Source organism: Scyliorhinus torazame, chromosome 25, assembly GCF_047496885.1.
Source record: "Scyliorhinus torazame isolate Kashiwa2021f chromosome 25, sScyTor2.1, whole genome shotgun sequence".
Classification (NCBI taxonomy): Eukaryota; Metazoa; Chordata; class Chondrichthyes; order Carcharhiniformes; family Scyliorhinidae; genus Scyliorhinus; species Scyliorhinus torazame.
Window position 1 is genome coordinate 22,679,854 of NC_092731.1, and position 18,967 is coordinate 22,698,820.

General features: G+C 48.5%; 2 protein-coding genes across 2 annotated transcripts in view; one reads left to right on the forward strand and one right to left on the reverse strand.

Moving 5' to 3' along the window:
* The first annotated feature begins 3,723 nt into the window (after positions 1-3,723).
* LOC140402413 (N-acetyllactosaminide beta-1,3-N-acetylglucosaminyltransferase 2-like) lies at positions 3,724-6,253 on the forward strand. The gene has a single exon (XM_072490178.1). The coding sequence runs from the start codon at positions 3,775-3,777 to the stop codon at positions 4,996-4,998; it is 1,224 nt and encodes a 407-aa protein (XP_072346279.1). The 5' UTR covers positions 3,724-3,774; the 3' UTR covers positions 4,999-6,253.
* Positions 6,254-8,222: 1,969 nt separating this feature from the next.
* LOC140402412 (2-oxoisovalerate dehydrogenase subunit alpha, mitochondrial-like) overlaps positions 8,223-18,967 on the reverse strand; it is an 81,912-nt gene continuing 71,167 nt past the window's right edge. The window contains exon 9 of the mRNA XM_072490176.1: positions 8,223-14,210. Within this exon, the coding sequence (XP_072346277.1) occupies positions 14,040-14,210 (171 nt within the window). The 3' untranslated portion in view covers positions 8,223-14,039. The remainder of the gene's footprint in view (positions 14,211-18,967) is intronic.

The following is an 18,967-nucleotide window of genomic DNA, read 5'->3' on the forward strand; positions in this document are numbered from 1 at the left end:
ACTGCGGGAAGAGAATTGGAATTGTCTAGTTGAATGAATGGTGGGCAGGGGAAATGACTCTCCCATATCCCTACACGTTGGGAGTTTGACTATGAAAGACCTTGATTTTTGCTCAGTGTGTTGTAAAAAGAAGAGGGAATTTTCATTTATATAACGCCCGTTTGGGACCTCTGGACGGCTCAAAGCTCTTCACAGCCAATGCGTCGCCTTTGAAGGGTAGGCACAAATGTAGCAATGCGCACAGCAAGCTCCCACAAATAGCAATGTGATAATGGCTCGATCATTGGATTCAGTGCTGTTGGTTGAGGGGTCTGAGGCCCTGTGGGGTAATAAAGGTGAAGACTAGGGGGGGCGGGGAGGGGAAAGGGACGTGACTAGGCTGATGCTGCACTGTGGTAGTGAGGGTGGGCTGCGTTTCTGGGTCAGTGTATTGATGCACAATCAATTACTCGTGAGACAAGGAGAGTCACACTAATCGGCTTTAATCAGCTAGAACTGTACCCAGCAGCTTCGATACAGAAAGTGAAGGCTGCTGGGACGGCATGGGTTCTTATACCCTGCCTCTCAGGGCGGAGCTATGTGCGTTAGCCAATGGTAGACTCCTAGGTCTAGCCAATGGGCACCCACCTCTCAGGTACTGCAATACCTGGTATTACCACATGTATCAACTCAGTTTCGACAGGAACACGGGCAGAGATTTCTCAGTGGCCGACTAAGGCGGATTAAAACCGCCCAATCGTCTGGCTCATTGTTTGTGGGATCTTGCTGTTCTCCAATTTTGTCTGCAAAAACAGCATCATGTGGCACACAGGAGGGAGGCCATTTGGCCCTGCCACATTGGTGCTGGCTCTCCGGGAGAGCTCTCTAAAAGGATTCTGAAATAAATGACACAGTATGCCGGATAAACTCGGCAGATCTGGCCGCATATGTGGAGAGAGAAACAGAGCTAACGTTTCAAATCGATCTCACCCTGCGACAGAACTGAAAAGGGATAGAAGCGTGGTGAGTGGTACACTTGGAAAGGGGAAGAATGGAAAGTCAGTGATCGTTAAGGAGAGATTGACAAAGATGTCTTGGGACATGAAACCAAGGGGCTGTTCATGGTGCTGTTAGGGATTGAAGAGGGTTAACAGTGGCAAAGGTAGGAAAGCAGAATGGGTTTATAGGAGAACAGAGGCCAGTGCTCAGGGGGAGCAACTCCGAACAAGAAGGGAGAGTGGCCATGTGGGGGAGGTGGGGTCTTTTTTTATTCGTTCAAGGGATGTGGCTATCGAAATATAATCTTCCTTGATCGCCAAGTCCTGGGGCATCACTGCCGGCTTCTGCTAATTCCTATCAGGAAACGTTAAGCATGTGACATGCACTGACGGCATTTCACAATCTCCTTTTTATTCGAGAGATACGCAAGGGTCTCATGTTATTTTCATGAGGAAAATACCACAACTGCATCGAAGTTAAACGCACGCACTGGGGAGCAGGGGGAAGAGGGGCAGGAAGGGTGGGGTTGATTCGTAGGCTGTGGAACTGTACCCAGTTCTCGTTTTGTAGCTTGCTGCTGGTAAAAGCTCATCGTTGAACCTCAGTTCGCATCTGTAATGGAAGATAAGAAAGCGGGCAGAGAGCCTGCTCTACTGTTTGATAATATCAAGGTCGACCTTTTACCTCGGCTCCACCTTCCAGTTATGAGACAATGGCCTCTTAGGTCTTGATTCTATGCCAAGGGGAAACTTTCTTCCCCCCTCCCCCCCATCTACCCCGTCAAGGCCCATAAGAATTTTCTATGTTTGACGAAATAATTTCCCTATTTTTCTAAATTGCAGGAAATGTAAACTATACGGTTACAAATGGCACAAACCTGATGTAGAAATGACACTGGCTACCTCTCTTCCATAGCATTCGCCCTCTGAGATCTCTGTGCTCTTCCAATTCTTTTTTTAAAATTTAGAGTACCCTATTCATTTTGTTCCCAATTAAGGAGCAATATGGCGTGGCCAGTCCGCCTACCCAGCGCATCTGTTGGGTTGTGGGGGTTGAAACCCACGCAGACACGGGGAGAATGTGCAAACTCCACACGGACCGGGATTCGAACCCGGGTGCTCAGCGCGGTAGGCCCAGTGCTAACCACTGCGCTGCCCTTGCTCTTCCAATTCTGTCCTTTAAAAAACCCACCGCTTTGACCAAAGTTTTGCTCGCCTGTCCCAGTGTCTCCTTATTGTATTTGTTCAATCGCATTTGGGCACTGCTGGTTAGACCGGCATTTATTATTACTTAGCGATAAGCAAAGCAGTGGTAAGCAAAGCAGATTTTTATCTGCTCCCACGGCAAATTTCTTTCCCTGGAACAGGTTGCAAATCTGTCCCCAGGGGCTTATAGCTTAGAATCATAGAATCCCAACACTGCAGAAGGCCCATTGAGTCTGCACTGGAAAGAGCCCCCACCCTATCGCTGTAACCCCACCTAACCTTTTGGACATTATGGGGCAATTTAGCATTGGCCAATTCACCTAACCAGCATATCTTTGGACTGTGGGAGGAAACCCACGCAGACACGGGGAAACTCCACATACAGTCAGCCAAGGCTGGAATTGAACCCAGGTCCCTGGCGCTATGAGGTAGCGGTGCTAACCACTCTGCCACCTGGCTCGAGGGGCCCCACTCCACGTCAAGCGTTCCTCACCAGGAGGCCCTCCTCTTACCGCTAGCCATTGGCATGTTTGGAAAGGTTTTGGAGGTTGATACACAACCTGTTTGGCCGCATTATGAATGTACCTTCCAGGTGGCAGTGCTCCATCACGTCTCCGAGGAAACGGGTTCGAACACAGCCCCAGGTCACTGACTGTGTGGAGTTTGCACAATCTCCCTGTGTCTGCGTGGGTCTCACCTCCACAACCCAAAGATGTGCAGGGTAGGTGGATTGGCCACATTAAATTGCCCCTTCGTTGGAAATTAAAATAAATAAATAAATAAATAAATGAACAAACCTTCCTTGGCCACCAAGTCCTGGGGTGGGACTGAAGCCTGAAGTTTCTGACTCAGAGACAGGAACGCTTACTCACTGTGCCACAAGACCTCCCCAGCATTTGTTGCTGATCCCTAATTGCCCTTGAGAAGGTGGTGAGCCGCTTTCTTGAACCGCTGGAGTTCCTTGTGGTGTAGGTACCCCCGCTGTGCTATTAGGGAGGGAGTTCCAGGATTTTGACCCAGCGACAGTGAAGGAATGACTGATGTAATTCCAAGTCAGCATGGTGAGTGACTTGGAGGGGAACCTCCAGGTGGTGGGGGGTTCCCAGGTATCTGCTGCTCTTGTCCTTCTAGACGGAAGAAGTCATGGGTTTGGATGGTGCTGCCTGAAGGACCTTGGTGAGTTTCTGCGGTGGACCTTGTAGATGGAACACACTGTGCATCGGTGGTGGAAAGAGTGAATGTTGAAGGTGGTGGATGGGGTGCCAATCAAGCGGGGCTGCTTTGTCCTGGATGGTGTTGAGCTTCTTGAGTGTTGTTGGAGCTGCGCTCATCCAGGCAAATAGAGAGTATTCCATTACACTCCTGCCTTGTAGATGGCGGATAGGCTATTTTTTTCGGGGGGGGGGGGGGGGGGGGGTCAGGTGAGTTACTCACCTCTGACACTGCTGTTAGCCAAATGTAGTTTGAAAACCCTCCTGTGAAGCACTACTACCTTAAATGTGCTATATAAGTTCAAATTGTTGTTGTACTGGTTGATGAGAACCTTGTTCTAATGCTTTCTCTCTTTCCCATGGCAGGCTAGAGGGAGGAAATGCGATTCTCCAAGTTACGGGGAGCTGTTTTGGGTCTGTTGGGACTCGGTATGCTCCATATCCTCCTGAGTTGGCACTCCAAGGAACGGAGGAAAGTTCCTGTGCAGAGAGCACAGAATTCCACCTATGGCCTGAATGTTACAAGCGCTTTCATGCCAACCAATCAGAGTGGGATCTCTCTGATTAACATCTCTTCCAATTTCAAGAAATTTATCCCTGTGAAGAACAGCTTCTGGAACCACAGGCAGCACCAAATGTTCCAGCTTCTGGACCGCCTTCTTCTCAATGGTACCTCCTTGTACAGCCCCTCCCAGAACTGCACGGTGGCCATGATGGAGGCTGAGGTCATCAATGCCTATTCGTACTCCGAGTCGCATGGGGACTTCCTGCGTTACATGAACTGCAAGGACTACCCACAGCAGATTGACCACCCGGACAAGTGTGATGGTGGGATCTTCTTACTCCTTGCGATTAAGTCCTTGGCTGCCAACTTTGAGAGGAGGCAGGCCGTTCGCGAGACCTGGGGACAGGAGAAGACTCTGGGCGGCTTCCGGATCCGCACGGTCTTCCTCCTGGGCTCAGCCTCTGGCGCAGGTCAGGGGCCTGATCTCTGGAGGTTGCTGGACTTTGAGGATCATTTGTACGGGGATCTCCTCCAGTGGGAATTCAAAGACACTCTGTTTAATCTCACCCTGAAGGACTACCTGTTCCTCAAGTGGGCCACAGTGCGCTGCCCACACGCCCAGTACATCTTCAAAGGGGATGATGACGTGTTCCTCAACATGCCCGTGTTGGTGAAGTACCTGAAGTCGCTGGATGCCAACCAAAGCAACAAACTTTATGTTGGGCAAACCATCTTAAATGCTAGCCCGCTACGAGACAAGAAAAGCAAGTACAGCATTCCCGTGTCCTTCTACGATGGTGCCTACCCAGCTTATGCTGGAGGTGGGGGGTTCTTGTACTCGGGCAACCTGGTCAGATCGCTCTATGTGGTCTCCCACTACATCCCATTCTTCCCTATCGATGATGTCTTCACTGGGATGTGTTTCAGTGCTCTTGGGATCAACTCACTGCATCACGCAGGCTTCCAGACATTTGACATCCAGGCCAAACACCGGAACAACCCTTGCGCCCACACTGGGCTTATCCTCGTCCACCAGCGCAGCCCCCTGCAAACAACCCGCCTCTGGCGAGCTCTGCAAAGCTCTGACCTCAAGTGCTAGTGGCTTTCCCCCACCACGAGATGGGGGGGGGGGGGAAACCTGCTAAAGGGCAGTTCCTATTGCCCCTCCAAAAAAATGCTGTCATGAAGTAGTTTTCAAAGCTCCCTGCTGACCCTCTCTTTGCTACCCTAAGCATCAGAGCTTGGGATGGGAACATACTTGGATCTCTAAGGTTCAAGGCATAAAGGGCATACCAGTAAGGTACAGTGGGGTGAAGCTTGAGCAGTAGCGAGATAACAGGATGTGAGCGTTTAGCAAAATCTCCAAGTTGTACTTCTGAAACATTATCTGTTGATCTCTCCACAGTTGCTGCCTATCATGTACCTCCGTCAGTTTCTGCTGTTAATTAGAGGTACAGATTTGGTGGTTGGTGAGATACAGGGATATATATTAGGCAACGCTCAGGGGCAGCACACACTAGATGGACAAGGACAGGAGGCACCAAATGGACTGCAGCGGTTCAAGGTGCCTGACTCCCACCTCCTCAAGGGATGGGCAATAAATATTGGCCTTGCCACCGATGCTCAAGTCCTCTGCACGTGACCAGTTCTACTGGGTCAGAGAGGCAGACACTAGAACAGTTCCTCAAGTGTGACACCCCCCCCCCCCCCCCCCCCCCCCCAATCGCAAAATGTTTCCATCTCAACACCTCTCTTCCCAGCACTCCATCAGTCAATGTACCAGAGAGAGGCCACAGCCCTGCACCCCATCAAGCTATAGGGATAAATAACTTAGGGTTCGAGGAGGCGATGGGGGGGGGGGGGGGGGGGGAAAGAAATGCTTGGATGTTCATCATCAGTCCGGTATCTGCTGAGGGAGGACAGAAATGAAGCAGAATGGCAGCACAGTGGTTAGTTAGCTCCGTTGCCTCACAGCGCCAGGGACCCGGGTTCGATTCCGACCTTGGGTGACTGTCTGCGTGGAGTTTGTATATTCTTCCCATGTCTGCGTGGGTTTCCATCCACAGTCCAGGATGTGCAGTTTGGGTGGATTGGCCGTGCTAAATTGTCCCTTTGTGTCCATCGGTTAGAGAGGGTTACGGGGTTTGGGCCTTGTTAGGATGTTTCCGAAGGTCGGTGCAGACTCGATGGGCCGAATGGCCTTCTTCTGCACTGTAGGGATTCTATTCTATGCGTGACTAACAATAGGGGGTTGTGTAGAACATGATGATAAAAAGCAACAAGAGCTTACTGAAGGTTTTGTTTTTATTATTGCTGTTGTGACATTGTTAAATTAAATTAATTCCATCATGAGAGTCTGTGCGTTTTATATCCAATCAGTTCTGTTTATCCATATTCCACCGGAAGATTGGCACCTGCTGATGTTTTATAGGCCAACCTGATCACGTAGTTATCTACCTGCTTTCCATTTGAGGAGTTAATTACTGGACTTAATAGAGTGTTTTTTAATCTTCATCATCGTTTAATAACCGTACCAGTTTCAATGTAAGCCGTGGGGCTGGGCGGGAGTTGCTGCCTCTTGGAGGCCGGGTAGTCTTGTTGGCTGGAGTGTGATTCGGGACAATGCCAACAGCATGGGGTTAGAGTCTACCTCCTTCCTGTTTGAGGTAGACTGCCTTCCCGTCCCGTTACCCCCCTCCGCAAAAATCTGAGCTGCAATGTGACTGGAGTGAAAGCTGAGGGAATAATGGGACAAAGAACAATACAGCACAGGAACAGGCCCTTGGGCCCTCCACACCTGTACCGGTCAATGTCCAACACTGGATTTAGGATGTGCTGTTAGTTATCTGGCCTGCTAACAAAAGCTTAAAAAGGTTGGGCAAAGTGAACATTGGGTTTACCATGTCTTTTATAACCTGGTTTACCTTGCTAACATAGAATTTACAGTGCAGGAGGAGGCCAGTCAGCCCATCGAGTCTGCACCGGCCCTTATAAAGAGACCCTAACTGAAGCCCACATATCTACCTATACCCGTAACCCCCACTTAACATTTTTTTGGTCACTTAAGGGCAATTTAGCATAGCCAATCCACCTAACCCACACATCTTTGGACTGAGGGATGGAGGAAACCCACAGGGAGAACGTGCAGACTCCGCTTAGACAGTGACCCAAGCCGGGAATCGAACCTGGGACCCTGGAGCTGTGAAGCAACTGTGCTAACCACTGTGCTACCGTGCTGCCTCCGATCCTCCTCACAGAAAGGGCCCAAGCTCCAAAATTCATCAACTATTACCCTATTGATGATTGTTTAAAGTGGAAGCAATAGGGCACTTTGCCTCAGCCCTCTCGCACTATTCTTCTTTCAGCCAATTGCTACACTATAATGGTTGGTGAAGACCTGACCTCCCGATGTCCCCCTTTTGTTCACACCAAACTCTACCCTATCCCTGGACTCTCTCCGTTAAGATTGAGAACTCGGGCAGCACGGTAGCACAAGGTGCTAGCACTGTGGCTTCACAGCGCCAGGATCCCAAGTTCAATTCCCCGCTGGGTCACTGGCTGTGCGGAGTCTGCACGTTCTCCCCGTGTCTGCATGGGTTTCCTCCCACAGTCCAAAAATGTGCAGGTTAGGTGGATTGGCTATGCCTCCATCCCCTCCTTCTGCACTGTATGTTCTATGTGCTGGGTAGATGGATTGGCATCATTAAAATTGCCCCTCAATTGGAAAAAATGAATTGGGTAAAATTTATAGAAAAAAAAGATTGGGAACTCACAACATCGACCAACCGAGGGTAGGATTTCAGGTGGTTTATCTAATCTAATCTTTATTATTGTCACAAGTAGGCTCACATCAACACTGCAATAAAGTTTAGCAAGGCACCACAGCGTCAAAAGCCAGGAATGTGAACCTTTAAAAGGAAAAAAATAATTTCCAAGATGTGCCCCTCCCTAATTGCCCCCGAGAAGGCAATGATGCGCCATCTTCTCAGACACGTCTTGCCGGGCCATTTCAGATTCAACCAGATTGCTGTGGATCTGAAGTTGCATGTCGGCCAGAGGATTGAAGGATGGCAGATTCCTTCCTTGAAGGATATTAGTGAACTTGATGGGTTTTTCAAACTGATGATTGAGCAGTTCCACAGTCACCATTACGGAGACTAGATTTTTATTCCAGATTGTGTTTAATTAACATTCCTCAATTCGCAAGAGGGAAGTGGAACTCTTTGCCTCCAGGTCATTAATCCAGTAACTATTCTGCCATCACATTCCATAACGTTGCTTGGACTGTGAATGAAAACCAAAACAAAGACACTCAGCTAAATATTTCAGACTTAAATATAGCTTTTATTATCAACATCTTCACACATTGTCAGAGCACCAATTGGCTTTCATATGCTGCCGAAGTGAGTTATGTTCAATCAGGTATTCCACAGACACATCACCCATTCTATTTGAGGATGTCTTCCGGATTCATGCGGTGCTCCTTCACGTTTACATTGTGCAAGAGGTCTGTGGACCACAGCATGCGAGGGAGTCTTCGTGCTACACATTCAAAATTCCAGGGCTTTTTTTTTGTTAAATTTAGAGTACCCAATTCATTTTTTCCAATTAAGGGGCAATTTAGCGCGGCCAATCCAGCTACCCTGCATATCTTTGGGTTGTGGGGGGGGGGGGGGGGGGGGGGTGAAACCCACGCAAACGTGGGGAGAATGTGCAAACTCCACACGGACAGTGACCCAGAGCCGGGATCGAACCTGGGACCTCGGCGCCGTGAGGCTGCAGGGCTAACCCACTGCGCCGCCGTGCTGCCCAATTCCAGGGCTTCTTAACCCACGTCAGGAATTTTGGGATTGAATTGTATGCAAGTTGACACCCTCAGTTCAAACATTTCTGTCTGCCAGTCTGAAGGAATGACGCATAATAGTCCAACATCCCCATGAGAGGATCCATGTTTATCAACACCTTTCGTCAGTGCCCTTTGTGGACAGAACGATCTGTCTGGACTGTATGCAGAACAATACTTTTCACTGTACCTCGGCACATGTGACAATAAATCAAATTCAAATCAACAACCCACCAATTCACCCTCAAGGCTGGAAAGCACAATTTCTCAGTCCCATTTTCATTCTTCTAAATTCTTTTTTGACCTATGATTATACACACAGATTTAACATTTTTCTTGTAACCACTTTCAACATTTATTTTCTATAATAGCTTATATTAGGATAAATATGGAATTAGGACTTGTTCGGGATGCTTCCAGTTCAGTGCCCAAGGCGAACTTTTAGCTGGTGATCAAACTCTTGCTCCCTCAAGAGCCCCACGCCAGCAATGTAGCTCTTTACTCTACAGCAAAAGCTATTAGTTATCACTCGACTCACATTTAACAGCAACAGACCACATTGCTTTTACTGTGGATGCCAAGAATTAAGGCAGGATCCAGGCCAACTTTCATGTTGACCGCGGTTTCCTGAAAGAACACTTACAACGTCACTGGGCAAATTAACATAGAGGAAATGGAAATGAAAAATGTACGAACTGTTTTGATATCAGTAATTAACAGCTCCGAGTCCATCCACTATGTTATCGGGGAGGTCAGGTACTGCACACAAACGGAGTACCATTTACATAGGTTTGAGTGGGGGTTGGGGGGGGGCATAAGTAATGGGCTGGAAGGGAATACACCACAATGTTGAGTAATCTCGTGGCTCTTTTGTTAGGGTGGAGTTGCAGCTCAATCCATTCACAACAGTTAGCAGCGGATGTGGATGGGGGTTTGCCAACCCTCCAGGATTGCCCTTGGCAAATGTTCTGACCAATTTTGGGCATGTTTTGACCAGTTTCGGGTGTCCACATGTCGCAAGTTCCTAACTCAGATAAATGTTACCACATTTCCCTGGTTTGGTCAAAACAAACCTTATCCAGAACAGGAACCATATCGAACATTTCAGTAAGAGGATATCCACACCTTTGAACAAATAATACACAAACAGAAAGTGGAAGACAAGTTGGGGTGATGGGACAATGCATTTTGTAGTATCTATGATACCAGTCATTAAACTTTTTTGCAGAAACTTGTTCCAAGTCATACTTGTCACATCTGGAAAAAGGCTGTACTTAAAGTCGGTGTCATCTGTAACTGACTGTAGCGGTCCGGCGGTGAGACAGTAAGGTGGGCGGAAAAATCAAACAAATGGCCCGACAGCTGCCGACACTGCTTCAGTGATGAGCCTTACAGGATAAAGTGCAGTCTGGAAGTCACTGCAGATCAGTAACACATTGGGCAGCCTTCTGACACCACAAACAGATCTCCCTGACTGCTGAATCTTCTGTCTACAACTGAGTTAATCTCCAGTTTGTTCTAATCCCTCCGAGCTACATTAAGTAGCAAGCATGAGATGAAACCGTCCACTTGTGTAACGCTGCATAATAAATCCACTGTGTAATGAAACGTTATATACACATAGTATATATACACACACACACATAATGTATATAGATAGATACACATACACACACACGCGTGTATACACATACAAGAGAAAGCCTTTCACAACCTCAGGACAGTGTTTTAAAAAAATAAATCTAGAGTATCCAATTCATTTTTTCCAATTAAGGGGCAATTTAGTGTGGCCAATCCACATCTTTGGGTTGTGGGGGCAAAACCCACGCAGACACGGGGAGAATGTGCAAACTCCACACGGACAGTGACCCAGAGCCGGGATCGAACCTGGGACCTCGGCGCCGTGAGGCAGCAGGGCTAACCCACTGCGCCACCATGCTGCCCAGGACAGTGTTTTTGCTCAAGTTGCTGGAGTCAGGCTTATTAACACATGGTGATGGGCTGGAGAAGCTGTGAATGTCTACGTTCTGTGAGAATAGCATTGGATCTCGCATAAACTGCCCGATTCGACATTTCCGTGTTACAGGTTTGACAATAAAACAGCCATTGTCCCTTCCAGGTCACACATGGTGGTGCGATAAATAACATTCGATTGGTACAAACAGCTGTTAAAGCCATGTCAACGCAGGGATAAATACTGACCAGGACATTGGAGAGATGTTCACTGCTCTTCTTCTAAATAGTTCCGTGGGGTCTTTTAAGTTCTCCTGAGTGGGTGGCAGGACCTCAGGTTTGACATCACATCGGGAGGACAGCACCTTCAACTGTGCGGCATTCCCTCTGCACTATAGTGTGTTGGCCTGGAGTGGAGTTTGATGTTAAAAGCCTTCTTCTGACTTGGAGGCAAGAATACTATCGTGGAGCTCAAGTTACACTATGTAATCTGTGATTGTTCCCAGGGCGGCATGTGGTTAGCACTGGGACTATGGCGCCGAGGTCCCAGGTTCGATCCCAGCCCTGCGTCACTGTCCATGTGGGGTTTGCACATTCTCCCCATGTCTGTGTGGGTTTCACTCCCATAACCCAAAGATGTGCAGGTTAGATGGATTGGCCACGCTAAATTGCCCCTTAATTGGAAATGAAAAACAATTGGGTGCTCTAAATTTAAAAAAAAAATCTTTGATTGTTCCCTGTACTGGTGATATCAGATTGTTAGCGAGTGGTACCTGTTACTGGAGGCGGCAGGCCATGGGCTAACCATTGGCGAAGATAAATGTCTGCCATACTCCTGCCGCTTTGCTTGTGCTGCCCCAGGATGCCAATTCGCCCCCAGTAGGTCTCGTACCTCTATGGATATGGATCACGAGTGATGGTGATTCCAGGCTCACTGTTGTAATCTGAGCATCGGTAGTCGGTTAGCTCAGTTTTAAAAAAAAATTCAGACTACCCAATTATTTATTTTCCAATTAAGGGGCAATTTAGCGTGGCCAATCCACCTACCCTGCACGTCTTTGGGTTGTGGGGGTGAAACACATGCAGACACAGGGAGAATGTGCAAACTCCACACGGACAGTGATCCAGAGCCGGGATCGAACCTGGGACCTCGGCGCCGTGAGGCAGCAGTGCTAACCACTGCGGCACCGTGCCGTCCGTCTGTTAGCTCACTCGGCTGGACAGCTGGGTCGTGGTGCGAGTGACGGAAACAGCGCGGGTTCAATTCCCGCACTGGCGGAGGTTATTCATGAAGGCCCCGTCTTCTCAGCCTTGCCCCTCACCCGAGGAATGGTGGCCCTCAGGTTAAATCACCACCAGCCAGCTCTCTCTTAAAAGGGGAAAGCAGCCTATGGTCTTTGGGGATTATGGCGACTTTCATTTCATTGTTACATCCTGCCCTATAGCATTTCAGTGTCTCGAAGCACCTCACAATGTGAATGACTTTGAAGTGTCGGGAAAGGAAGGCCACATTAGATTGGATTGCCAAAATATACACACAATGTGGAAGAAAGGGGGGTGGGCTGAATAACCTCCAAAGTTTCACCCTCACCGATCCGACACCCAGCATACAGCAGCTTCTATTGGCCTTCCTCCAGAGTCCTAACTATGTGGTAGGCTCACCTGATCACTGGACAGTGGGGGCTCTTTCAGTAGCCCTGGTTAGCCAGAAATGAAACATTGGATCTGACAGGGAGCTGTACTGGGATGTCTCTGGGCAGAGTATAACTAATTGCACAGACTGCCATTTAACCCTCCCAGTGCCTGCTGCGACATTTTATCACCTTGTGCACACGTCTTGCAGCTTTGCAGGTTCCTGGCAACAATGGTGTCAACCACTGTTTACAGGTGACTGTTATACCGGCAGCACCGATGAAGCGACCGGCATCATCCTCTTGTCGGTAAACAAACACTAGTTTGAGTACAGGTGTATTAATAAATGTGTGGACCCCATTCAACTCTCCCAGGAAGTCAGGTTGATTCTCCCCAAGAGGAGTCAATGGACTCCAGACTAGGCACACTGGTTAACTCCGTGTTTCCCCGCCCCTGACAAAACTCCCTCCCTCCTAACTAACCCCCATGCCTGTGTCGAATTCAAAGATCTCTGCAGACCCAAAGTAATGTGATGTAAGCAGGATTTATTTTCTGTCACCAAATAGCCACGAGTGAGATTGTGTAGGTGCAACTTGCACCGAGGAAGACCCTTTGCATAGCGATGTGGATCGGAAGACCCTTTGCATAGCGATCGTACTCCTTTGGACAGACATCATTTCGCAACACACTTTCCAACTGATAACTAAGTGTTGTACCGGTTTTGATCTTAGATGACCAAGAACAAAGTTGTTTTTTTTTTAAAATGGGAAAAATCCGATCTTTGGTGACACACATCATCACAAGTGTCATAGCAGCAATTCAGGGTGGAAGAGGCAGTGGTTTTCGTGATCCCTCGAGTGCATGTGTAGTGCCACAAAAAGAATTCCTGGGGTGGGGATGCCCCCCCCCCCCCTCCCCCCTCCCTCAATTCCGGCTCAGGGGCAGAGGGCAACTCCTCCCAAGGCTACTGCAGAATAGGGTGGGGTCCTCTTTGTTAATATTGCAAAGAAGTGTGCGTAGAGCGAGCTGTACGGTTATGTAGTGTTCGAAAGGGATTACTGCTCTGACCTAGTTATGTATCACAAGCTAACACAACACCATTGCAGACCCTTCCCCGATGAATATACACGAGTAAGAAGATATTTCCACAGGAGAGAATAAAACGGACCACTGCCAACCCTGCGCCCACGGAGCTCCAGTCACAACCTGCCCCCTACCCAAACACAGGAGGACACTGAAGTCAAGAAGAGTGTTTTGCTTCCATTGTTCCCTGATCTGTAGTCAGTGTGCGCTGGATAATTTAGTTCTCCCGCATTTCCATAACATTTTCCTGGCTTCTGGGTAACTGGTGTCATTACATACGGGCTTTTTGAGTGAAAGGCTATTGCTCTTGGTGGCATCATCCCCATGGTGCTGTACGAGTTGATCATGGAGAAGCAGGCTTTCACCGAGAGCCCGTCCCTTCACCCCCGTGACATCAAATTCCTATAATTCCCAGTTGCAAGTAACCAGAGAACGCGGACTACAGCGGTATGGGGGGGGGGGGGGGGGGGGGGGAGGAGAATGGAGGGAAGATTCATAATCATTAAGGAGGTTCGACACGAGGGAAACAACGACTTAACGAGAGTTAATTTTTGTAACGGATGGATGCCAAGCAGATTGAGGGACAGGGGTGGAGGGAGAAGGAGGGAACTAGACTTTCTAAAGATCGCCTACTTCTCGAAATGGTCGGTGGGATAATGCTCCCCGTACATCTTCAGGTGCCGCTGCAGCCCCTCCTGCTGCTTCTGGAGCCTGACTGGGGTCTCTTCGTACACATCGGAGAACATGTGGTCCAGTTTCGGTTTCAGTGCCCGTTCGGCCTCCTCAAAGGCTTCCATGACCTGGCGGAGAGATTGCACAATCGGTCAGTCAAACGAGTGGTATTCTATCTGCATCATGCTCAGTGAACCTCCCCTTTCTCGGCTGTATAATATATTTCTGCCGCTTTGTTGACTTGTAGCACCTGGGGACAGAGGGCACCCAAGGATGAACTAACATTGCTCTGAAACCAGCTCCTGATAATGTACAAAGAATGTGCGCAAGCTTTCACTCCCTATTTGAGGGAAAGGTAATATTGGCACCGTATCCACCTCCTCTCCCTCACGCTCTCTCGCGTGCATTACCCACACGTCGAAACCAAGATCCACTGGATACGCTGCCGTCTGTATTTGACTCTTTACTGTGCTTCTAGCTGAGGACAGGTGCGGAGTTGTTTTTCTAAAATTCATTTTATGGACGTGGGTGTCGTTGGCTAGGCTAAGCATTTATTATTCATCCCTTCTTGTCAGCAGCAGGCTCCCTGTGAGATGTGAAACAATGACATTGGATCTCCAGTCTGAATCTGGCCGAAAGGAATGTCAGCACCCAGTGGATGCGCCCAGTTTACTGACGGGTGGCATTGTTTCTGTCAGTCAGCCGCCTGCAAGTGCAATCTGGGGAATTCCGAGCTGTGTGCGACACAGGGAGCATGCAGCTGAGTGACGAGGAGATTGAAAGGGAAGAGCAACTGCCGGCATTCCGCCACCAAATGTTTCAGCAAACTCCTGATCTCAGCCCCGGGTGAGGGGAGTGCTGGGGGCTGAAGCCAGGTAATCATCCACAGTGGAACATAAGGTATCGCTCCACGCTACGGCTTTATCGTGCCGTATAGCACAAGACACTGCTGCAGGTTAGTGTGCATGCTGTCAGCCCACCTTACAGAATATTACAACGCCCATAGTAACCAACCCATCCACCTGCTCATCACTTTTCCCTGTTTAACATTTCTTTCTCAGCCGTGTCCTGCCTCTTTTGGAGGCACAGAGGCGCGTTGCATTAGAGTTACACTGTTGCAGGCAGCTCCAGGATCACATAAAGTTATTCACTCAACCGTGCATCAAATGGAATAGGGAAGTCACGCATAACCATTTAGAGGTTAGACCAGTTTGGTTGATGTTTCAAAATTAGGTTTTAAAAGCTTCAGCTTTGATGGCCAAGAGAGTCCCTTCTAATCCTTAATCGTTCACAAATGCAAGCTCATGGGTTGGCTACTCCACAAAGGAGGCTAGTTCATCTAATACCAAGCCAACTTTGATCAGCAGCAGGGATCCTAGCTGATTGCACTCCACCAGCACTGAAGGCAATCCGCCAGCCTTACCCGGTCTGGCCTACACATGCTCCAGGCCTGCAGCAAATGGTTTGACTCTTAACCGTCCTATGACATGGCTTAGCAAGCCACTCAGTAACCCCCTCCCACTGTGGTTCTACCTACATAACGTGGAGTGGAGAAGACATATTTTTCTCTCCAAGGGTTGTTAGTCGATGAAATTCTCTGCCCCGGAGGCCGGGTCATTGAATATCTTTATTAATTTAATAATCTTTATTGTCATAAGTAGGCCTACATCAACACTGCAATGAAGTTACTGTGAAAAGCCCCTCGTCGCCACATTCCGGCGCCTGTTCAGGTACACGGAGGGAGAATTGAGAATGTCCAATTCACCTAAAAAGTACCTCTTGTGGGGGGAAACCGGAGCACCCGGAGGAAACCCACGCAGACACGGGGAGAACGTGCAGACTCCGCACAGACAGTGACCCAAGCCAGGAATCGCACCTGGGACCCTGGGGCTGTGAAGCAACAGTGCTAACCACTGTGCTACCGTGGCGCCCAAGGCAGAGGCACGACAGCTTTTTGAAAGACCAGGAAGTCAAAGGCTATGGGCAGGAAATTAGAGCGGAGATCCCAACCAGGTCAGCCTTGATCTTATCGAATGATGGAGCAGGCCCGAAGGACCAAAAGATTCAGTCCTGCTCCCAAGTCCTAATCTCCTGTGACTCCAGAAGGTGGCTCCCCACCACCATCTCGGGAATAGTGAGGGGTGGGCAATAAATGGAGACCGTGCCAGCGATACCTGCCTCTCCTGAATGTCTGAAAGGAATACTGTAGCAGCCTGCGGAACTCCCCACCCTGAGGCCCTAGAAACACAGAAGAGACTTTGAGACGCTTCCACCAGATCATAGCTGATTTGTAACCCCTCAGTATCATTTGTGCCATATCCCTTGATACTCATAGCTAACAAAGACCTGCCCATCTCGGTCTTGAAGATTTAACTTGACCCCCAGTAACCACAGCCTTTAGGGGAAAAGAGTTCTAGATTTCCATCATACTTTGGGTAAAAAGTTGAATCCTAGCTCTAGTTTCGGGAACCTTTTTTCCAGGTTCCTACAACAGGGAAAGAAGTTCCTCCGTGTTTACCCTATTGGCTCTTTTTATTATTTCAAACATTTCACCGTCTCACCTTCTGACCTCCAGGCAACCCAAGTCTGTCCAACACATTAGCCCCAATATCACACTGGTAAATCCACTTTGCAGCTCCTCCCGGAACAATATATCCTTCCTGCAATATGAATCCCAGAACTGAATGGAGTGCCCCAGTTGGAGCCTGATCAAGATTCTATAGCAGCACTGTCCAACACATTAACCATATATGGCTGACTGAGGATCCACACGCAGCTGCGTGCATTCTTGGCATCTAAATAAAGATCTGGGAGATAGCAACCGCAATTGGGCATGCAATCGCACGCACGGACACACCACAGGGATGTTTGCTGTCGGCACACTCTGTTCCTTCACAGATTCTCAACACGGGGCACTGTTGCTTCACAGCGCCAGGATCCCTGGTTCGATTCCTGCCTTACATAGGTACTGATAGGAGCAGGAGAAGGCCTTTTGTCCCTTCGCGCCTGCTCCGCCATTCATCACGATCATGGCTGATCATCCAACTCAATAGCCTAATCCTGCTTTCCCCCCCGTAACCTTTTGATCCCCTCCCCAAGGGCTTGGGTCACTGTCTGTGTGTGGTCTGCACGTTCTCCCCGTGTCTGCGTGGGTTTCCTCCGGGTGCTCCGGTTTCCTCCCACACGTCCCGAAAGACGTGCTTGTTAGGCGAATTGGACATTCTGAATTCTCCCTCGGTGTACCGAACAGGCGCCGGATTTTCACAGTAACTTCATTGCAATGTTAATGTAAGCCTACTTGTGACACTAATAAAGATTATCACATGCAAAAAAAATACTCTCATTTGGGTATTTTTCCGGACCTGAAGTGGATGAGCTCACACTTCCTGACATCAGTCAGCTGCTCACCATTGCCCGAGGGTTGGAGGTATGAAAATGATGAGCAGGAAAATACTGGATCGAGCCTCGCACACGTCACCGTGGTCAGGGGAGCATGACTAGACACTTCTAACCCACTAACCAGATTTCTGCTCTGAGACAAAATAAAAATAGAAAAAAAACAACACGCATTTAATAAGGGGATAAATGCATATTCTGGAGATTTCCTTCCCTACCCTCCCCCATTTTCCTCAGGTAATTAAAACCATTTTAGATCACTAAGACCAAGCATTATTTTACAAAGCGGGAGGTGGGAGTGTAGTGCTATTGTCACTGGACTAGTAATCCAGATGTGGAGATGCCGGCGTTGGACTGGGGTGAGCACAGCAAGAAGTTTTACAACACCAGGTTAAAGACCAACAGGTTTGTATCCAATCACTAGCTTTCGGACCACTGCTCCTTCCTCAGGTGAATGAAGAGGTGGGTTCCAGAAACATATATATATATTATATATATATATATATATATATAATATATATAGACAAAGTCAAAGATGCAAGACGATACTTTGAATGCGAATCTTCATTCACCTGAGGAAGGAGCTGTGCTCCGAAAGCTAGTGATTCGAAACAAACCTGTTGGACTTTAACCTGGTGCTGTTAGACTTCTTATAGTAATCCAGAGACAGAGGGTAAGGCACTGGGAAGCTGGATTCGAATCCCACCATGGCAGATGGTAAAATTTGAATTCTGAGGGGGCGGCATGGTGGCGCAGTGGTTAGCACTGCTGCCTCACGACGTTGAGGGCCCAGGTTCAAACTCGGCCCCGGGTCACTGTCCGTGTGGAGTTTGCACATTCTCCCCGTGTCAGCGTGGGTTTCACCCCCACAACCCAAAGGTGTGCAGGGTTTGGCCACGCTAAATTGCCCTTTAATTGGAAAGAGAATTGGGTACTCTAAATTTAAAAAAAAAATTTAATTATATAAAATTAAAAGACTAATGATGACCATGACACCATTGTCGATTGTTCGAAAAAGCCATCTGGTTTACGAATCTCCTTCGGGGGAGGACATTTGTCATGTAGGAGCCCTTCCTGTGTATTTCCATTGTTCCCATTTAAAAAAATTTTATTATTGTGGTCTGAGGACCCATAATCGGGATCAGAAACTGAACTGGACCCAGCCACATTAAAACTGTGGCTACCAGGGCAGTTCAAAGGCTGGGAATCCTACAGCGAGTAACTCACCTCCTGACCGCCCCCCCAAAGCCTGTCCACCATCTACAAGGCACAAATCAGGAGTGTGATGGAATACTCTCCACTTGCCTGGATGAGTGCAGCTCCAACAACACTCAAGAAGCTCGACACCATCCAGGACAAAACAGCCCCGCTTGATTGCTCCCCCTTCCACAAACATTCAAACCCTCCACCACTTTTTAAAAAAAAAATTTAGTGTACCCAATTATTTTTTCCAATTAAGGGGTAATTTAGTGTGGCCAGTCCACCTAGC